This window comes from Geospiza fortis, unplaced genomic scaffold, assembly GCF_000277835.1.
Source record: "Geospiza fortis unplaced genomic scaffold, GeoFor_1.0 scaffold55, whole genome shotgun sequence".
NCBI classification, from domain to species: domain Eukaryota; kingdom Metazoa; phylum Chordata; class Aves; order Passeriformes; family Thraupidae; genus Geospiza; species Geospiza fortis.
Window position 1 is genome coordinate 11,681,608 of NW_005054308.1, and position 6,980 is coordinate 11,688,587.

The 6,980-nt window shown below is 56.4% G+C and overlaps 1 protein-coding gene across 1 annotated transcript in view; it reads left to right on the top strand.

Annotated features, from left to right (window-relative positions):
- ARHGAP26 (Rho GTPase activating protein 26) overlaps positions 1-6,980 on the top strand; it is an 82,995-nt gene that overhangs the window by 2,146 nt on the left and 73,869 nt on the right. The window contains exons 4-9 of the mRNA XM_005418826.1: positions 649-750; positions 2,711-2,821; positions 3,039-3,143; positions 3,748-3,877; positions 4,131-4,231; positions 6,576-6,670. Of these exons, the coding sequence (XP_005418883.1) occupies positions 649-750; positions 2,711-2,821; positions 3,039-3,143; positions 3,748-3,877; positions 4,131-4,231; positions 6,576-6,670 (644 nt within the window). The remainder of the gene's footprint in view (positions 1-648; positions 751-2,710; positions 2,822-3,038; positions 3,144-3,747; positions 3,878-4,130; positions 4,232-6,575; positions 6,671-6,980) is intronic.

Below are 6,980 nucleotides of genomic sequence, written 5' to 3' on the forward strand. Positions count from 1 at the left end.
CAGAGAGGGGTCCTGCAGCACACACCTGCTTACCTACAAACCCAGAGAGGGGTCCTGCAGCACACACCTGCTTACCTACAAACCCAGAGAGGGGTCCTGCAGCACACACCTGCTTACCTACAAACACAGAGAGGGGTCCTGCAGAACACACCTGCTGCCACGGACTGGGGCCTGGCATTGGGCTGGCCAGGCTGGGACAGGGGTGCAAAGGAAAGTGAAGTTGGTGTCCTTAATGCTGCTGCCACCAAGAGCTGAGGTGCTGTGTCATTGTCCCCTGTGGCACAGAGGAGAATCTCTTGTGAGGGGTGGCAGGGTGGGATGTGGAATTGTGACCATGTTCTGCTTAGAAAGCACTTTCCTCACTCTGTTGCTTTTGGACCTGGATCTGGATGTTTTACCAAGCACTGGGCCCCAGGAACAGAGGAGGGGTTCCCTCAAGCTGTGGGTTTTGGCAGCATAAGCTGCTTTCCTGTAGCTGCTGATGCTGGCAGATAAAAGCAGCCTCACCTGCTGCTGGCTGCTGCCCCACGTCCTGTCTCATGGTAGCTCCCACCTGGCACTGCCATCCTGCCCAGTGCCACAGGGATGCTGTCACAGCTGCTCTGGGACCCTTGTGTTCAGTGTCACACTTCTTGTCCTGTTCTGTAGGATGCCAAAAAGAAATACGACAAGGAGACTGAGAAATACTGTGGTGTCCTAGAAAAGCACTTGAACTTGTCTTCCAAGAAGAAAGAATCCCAGCTTCAGGAGGTGAGAGCAACCTCTGAGTTTCCATGTCTGGCTGTGACTGTGGAGAGCTTTTTGAATGCCTCACACTGTTTATAACAATGGTTCTCCTGGCTGTAAACTCATCTTTTCCCTCATTCTGGCTGCGGGTGCTGGGTTTTCCCCTTCTCCTGTAATGAAAGGATATGGAGCTTTCTTGGTGAGTAAATCAGAGAGATCCCAAAATGGATAGCAATCAAAAAGGAGAGAGGGTTTATAATTAAAGAGTGTAACAGAAAGGAACTGGTTCTGCTGCAGGCTTCCCATGTGCCAGCACAAATCATGGATGTCTGGTCTCCTCTCTCTGCTCTGCTCTGCTCTGTGCTCCAGGGGAGGAGGGATCAGGCTTAGTGCCTTAAACTCTTTAGGAGCCATCAGTGAATCAGGACGTGGTTAGCTGTGGTGACAAGTGCTCCTGCTGGATGAGTGTGCTGAGTTTTCAATCCCTTCTTTCAAGTCTGGAATTCCTTGTGCTGGCCCAGAGCTGGGTTGGTCCTGCAGGATGTGTGTCCTTGCCCTTGGGCATGGTGCTGGTGTGCTGCCTGTCCCTTACTGGGGGCACTGGTGGGCTCCTGTACCCAGGTGGTGGGACTGTGCCCAGCAGAGCAGAAATACCTGGGGCGCAGGTGGTCATCTTCCAGCAAATCAGGGCTGAGGAGGGCTCAGCATCTGGGCAGATGGCCAGCCTTGTCCTTGGGGTTTGTAAATAACACCCATGTGTCCCAGGGAATGGTGGCTTTTAAATGAGCCTGGTTTAGTTTGTGTTTGAGATGCTGATATGGGACAGGCAGTGGAAGGAATTCTGGCTGGGGAGGGAAGGATCCACTCGTGGCTGCCAGAGGTGTGAGCCTGTGCCCTGGACAGAGCATGGCCCTGGGGGGCTGCCTGGAGGTGCAGGTGGGATGTGTGTGGGATTCAGCTGGGGATGTGTGCAGGATGCAGCATAGGATTCTGTTTGGGATTCAGTTCGGGATGCAGTTCGGGATGCAGTGTGGGATGCAGTGTGGGATGCAGTGTGGGATGCAGTGTGGGATTCTGTTTGGGATGTGTGCGGGATTCAGTTTGGGATTCAGTTTGGGATTCAGTTTGGGATTCAGTTTGGGATTCAGTTTGGGATTGTGTTTGGGATTGTGTTCGGGATTCAGCACGGGATGTGTGCGGGGTCGGTGCAGGATTCTGTTTGGGATTCTGTTTGGGATTCTGTTTGGGATTCTGTTTGGGATTCTGTTCAGGATTCTGTTGGGTATTCTGTTCGGGATTCAGCACGGGATGTGTGTGGGATTCTGTTTGGGATTCTGTTTGGGATTCTGTTTGGGATTCTGTTCGGGATTCAGCGCGGGATGCGTGCGGGGTCAGTGCGCAGTGCCGGACCCGTGCCGGTGCGCTGGAGCAGCGCTGCCTGCTGGTGCCATCTGGTGCCATCTGGTGGCATCTCCCAGCCGGGCCTGGCTCGGGCTGCTGCCGGGAGGGCAGGGGGAGCCCGCTGGAAGCAGCTCCAGCTCAGGGGCTGGCTCCTGTTCCCCCGTGCCCGGGAAGTGTCCGTGGTTTGTGTGGCTCACACCCCCCGAGGGAGGGCTTACCTTAGGGAGAGGATTCGGTGTGGAGTTGTGAACTGTGGATGTGGCATCCCTGGCGAGGGGGGTGCTTTCCAGAAAAGGGAGAGTTGCCTTTTCTTGTCAAGTTCGCAGTGATTTCCATTTTTCTCACCCCTACTGCGTGTTTTGTACCCAGCTGTTGGGGAGGTGAGAACGTGAGTCACACACCCATTTTCCTCAGCAGAAGGAAGGGCTTGCTCACATGGATCAGGTTAATGTGTATTGCTGTGCCATCTGTCCAGCTGGGACTGGGGGCTGGAGCTGGGTTTGCTGTGCTTGGGGGTGTTCCCATCAGAGCCAGGTGTGCTCTGGTTGTTTCTGAGCTCTGTTTCCCCTCCACCCCCCTGCAGGCAGACAGCCAGGTGGACCTGGTTCGGCAGCACTTCTACGAGGTCTCCCTGGAATATGTCTTCAAGGTGCAGGAGGTCCAGGAGAGGAAGATGTTTGAGTTTGTGGAACCTGTAAGTGAGCTCTAGTCGGGCTCAGCCTGCACAGAACTGGGCTGCTGTGGTGAAAGGGGGTCATGGGGAGCCCTCACCCCACAGCCCCTCTCACAGGGCCCACCAGGGAGCCCCTCCACCCCGGGGGGCTGCAGGGCCCCCTCCCCTCAGCGCTGGTGCCTCTGGGTGCAGCTCTGGGTCTCCACTGACCATCTCCATTTGCTCTTTCCCAATGCAGCTGCTGGCCTTTCTGCAGGGGCTCTTCACGTTCTACCACCACGGCTACGAGCTCGCAAAGGACTTCAGTGACTTCAAGACAGAGCTGACAATCAGCATCCAGAATGTGAGTGTGCCTGGGGTGTCCCTGTGCCCAGGGTGTCCCTGTGCCCTGTGCCCACCGCTGTCAGTGTCTGCAGAGCCGCCTCACCTTCTGGTGTATTTTAATCACAGAATCTCAGATTGGTTTGGGTTGGACGGGACCTTAAATCCCATCTCATCCCACCCCTGCCATGGCAGGGACACCTTCCATGATCCCAGGCTGCTCCCAGCCCTGTCCAGCCTGGCCTTGGGCACTGCCAGGGATCCAGGGGCAGCCCCAGCTGCTCTGGGCACCTGTGCCAGGGCCTCACACCGTCACAGGGAAGGATTTTTTCCTAATATCCAATCCAAATCTCTCCTCTTTGAGTTTAAATCCATTTCCCTTGTCCTATCACTATTGACCCATGTCAAAAATCACTCTCCCTCTTTTTGTAAGCCCCCTTAAAGTTCTGGAAGGCCTTGCCAATTGTTGTAATATTTTTGCTTTAGCTAAAATCCAGGCCCGGGAAGCAAGCCTGCCCTGTGGTTGCCCCTGGGCTCCCCAGGCCATTTCCCACAGGGCTGTAGGGCCCTGCAGAGCCAGGCCCAGGTCCCTGCACTGGGAAGGACATTCCTGTTTTAATTTGCAGACTAGAAACCGCTTTGAAGGAACAAGGTCAGAGGTCGAAGCTTTGATGAAGAAGATGAAGGAGAATCCCCACGAGCACAAAAACATCAGCCCCTACGCCATGGAGGGCTATCTCTACGTGCAGGAGAAGCGTAGGTGTCGGGCTGGGAGCCTGGGGGTGGCCAGGACAGGGGCACAAAGGCTGATCCAGCAGGCACAGAGTCCCTGGCAGCAGGGACTGGCCCACTCAGTGGGGATGGGGCAGCCGGGGAGGATCCTGCCAGTGCCTCACAGAAGGCTGCTAGGTACAGGAGCCTGGCATGTGAAGTGGTGGTCAAACACAGCAGGGTCTGATGGGAGGGCACTGGGACTGTTGTGGGCATGACCCCTTTGTTTGCTCTGCAGGTCACTTTGGGACTTCCTGGGTGAAGCATTACTGCACCTACCAGAGGGAATCCAAGCGCATCACCATGGTGCCCTTTGACCAGAAATCAGGAGGGAAAGGGGTGAGTGAGGGCTGGCAGCAGGAGGGAAAGGGATAAGTGGGTGCTGCCTGGGAGCAGGGCTGTGTCCTGCCAGGGAGCACGTGGCACTGCTGGCTGCAGGCTCTCCCAGGGCTCAAACTGTGTCACCTTCTTGGCAAGGTGACCCAAAGGCAGTGAAGTGGGTCACATTCATTCCAGGCTGAGTGGCTGCCACATGGGGAATGAGCTTGGTACCTGGTTTGAGAAAGAAAAGACAGGAACCCCCCAGAGCCCACAGATCTTTGCCAGCCACGTGCACCCACCACACTCCAGCTCCATGGGTGCTGCTGCTCCCCAGTCCCTCATTCCTGGTCCAAGGCACGGACAACAGAACCTGTTCATTGTTTTGCTCCTTCTCCAATGCCTGTGACTTGTCCAAGTCCAGGTTGGATGGGGCTTGGAGCAGCCTGGTGGAGTAGAAGGGTCCTTGCCCATGGCAGGGAGAGGAACAGGATGAGCTCCAAGTGCTCTTTCTGCCCAAACCATTCAGTGAGTCTCTGATGATGCTGTGACTTGGCCAATGAAGTTGTTTTGTTTTGGACAGAGCCACAGCAGAGCCTGGAGCTCCCCTTGGCCCCGAGGGGTTTGAGGAACAGGGGGAGCAGTGGGTGTGGGGAGCCAGCCCGTGCTGTGTCCCAGTGCTCCCAGGGCTGTGTCCCAGCGCTCCCAGGGCTGTGTCCCAGTGCTCCCAGGGCTGTGTCCCAGTGCTCCCAGGGTGTATCCAGGGCTGCCTTTGCTCTGTACAGCAGGAACAATAGACCCCTCCACAGAGTTCCCAGCTGGGACAGTTTGCAAGCACAATCCCCTTGCTGGGGAGAGCCTGGGGCAGCTGGACAGGCTCCCACACGGCTTCCTGCTGGCACAGGGAGCCAGCTGTGGGCAGGGAAGCTTCTAAAATTAATTTCCTTTTCCCTTGGAGCATCTTCATTATAGCTCAGCATTAACATATCCCAGCCCTGTAATCATCAGTGGCTGCACTGTGTTTTGTCTGGTCCCTTCTCATTTCAGGGCTCTCCCAGCACCCAGGGCTGTGCTGGCAGCAGCTGAGCCCCTGTCCAGGGCCAGGCTGAGCCCCTGTCCAGGGCTGTGCTCCACCTGTGGCTTGCACCACCCTGCCATGAGATGCTGCCCGTGCTGGGGCAGCCCTGGCTGGGCTCCAGGGTCTGTCAGTGGTGACCACCATGGACACCTGGGCATGGAGCAGCCCTGGGCCTCGGGGCTGGGAATTCTGGGGAGTGGCTGGAGCAGGGGCTGAGGTTAGGGCTGGGTTTGGGGCAGGTTCAGAGTCCCAGCAGAAGAGCATCTGCAGCAGTGCCTGCAACATGGGCAGCAAGCAGGAGAGGCTGGGGCCACAGTAGAGCTGCCATCGTGGTGGCATGGGCAGGACTGAGGGCCAGGGAGGGTTTTGGGTGCCAGGAGCTGAATGGTGGCGGCTCTGGGGAGGAGTTTATGGAGTCACCCTCCCTGGGGGGATTTAATGGATGTGTGGTTGTGGCACGTGAGGACATGGATTAGTGGTGGACTTGGCTGTTCTGGGCAACTTTCACACTCTGTGATCTTTGAGGTCTTTTCCAATCTAAGTGATTCTAAATATGTTTCCTGGAAAAATGGTGATGTCAGGGAACAGGGTGGTCAGCCAAGGTGTCATCAGGAACAGCAGAGAGAGCCCAGGAAAGTGTCTGTCTCCAGGAACTCCTTCAGAATTCATTTTCTCTTAAGTCATCAGTGGAATTTCACAGTTGCAGCAGTGTCTGTGCTGGCAGGGGCTGAGGCAGGATTCCCTCCAGCAGAGGACAGCAGTGCTCACAGATCCTGCTGCTCAGCCCTCCGGAAATCCAGTGCAGCTTGGATGCAGAGAGGCATTCTCGGGCTGGGAGAATGGTTTTGTCATTGCTTTGTTATACAATAAACATTTTAAGACGTGTTTGCTCCTGTTAGGAGTCCTTGTGTGCACAGCGCTGCCAAAAAGGCAGCGTGGAGTGCAAACTGCCAGCAGGGCTGGGGAGTGCTGTTCAGCAATGGAAAATAAAGCTGATTTAGCCCAAAAGTTGTGGTCCAGCAGTACCTGCCCACATGGAGAATGGGTTGTGTGGTGCTTTATGCACAGATTGAATGGTGGGCACCCTGAAGGGAAGGCTCCTTCTGAAAGGTTTTGGACTAAATAAGGGTAAAAAGGCAAGTCCTCCTGTCAGAGATAGAAACAGATATTTTTAGCAGGGTGATGTTGCCAGATCCCCCCAGGTTTGAACCTGCTCATTGGCAGCTGGGGACAGGCCTGTGGCTGTTGGTTGTCCTCAGCCTCAGCTGTGACTTTGTCTCTTCTCAGGGGGAAGATGAAGCTGTCACCCTGAAATCCTGCACCCGGCGGAAAACAGACACCATTGAGAAGAGGTTCTGCTTTGATGTGGAGGCTGTGGATCGGTGAGTGCTGCCAGGAGGCTGCTGGGGCTGTGCTGACCTGGGGAGGGAAGGGCTGTGCTCCTGCCCCTGTGCCCCTGTGCTCCTGCCCTGTGCTCCTGCCCCTGTGCCCCTGTGCTCCTGCCCTGTGCTCCTGCCCCTGTGCCCCTGTGCTCCTGCCCTGTGCTCCTGCCCCTGTGCCCCTGTGCTCCTGCCCTGTGCTCCTGCCCCTGTGCCCCTGTGCTCCTGCCCTGTGCCCCTGTGCTCCTGCCCCTGTGCTCCTGTGCTCCTGCCCCTGTGCTCCTGCCCCTGTGACCTTGTGATACCGCCCCTG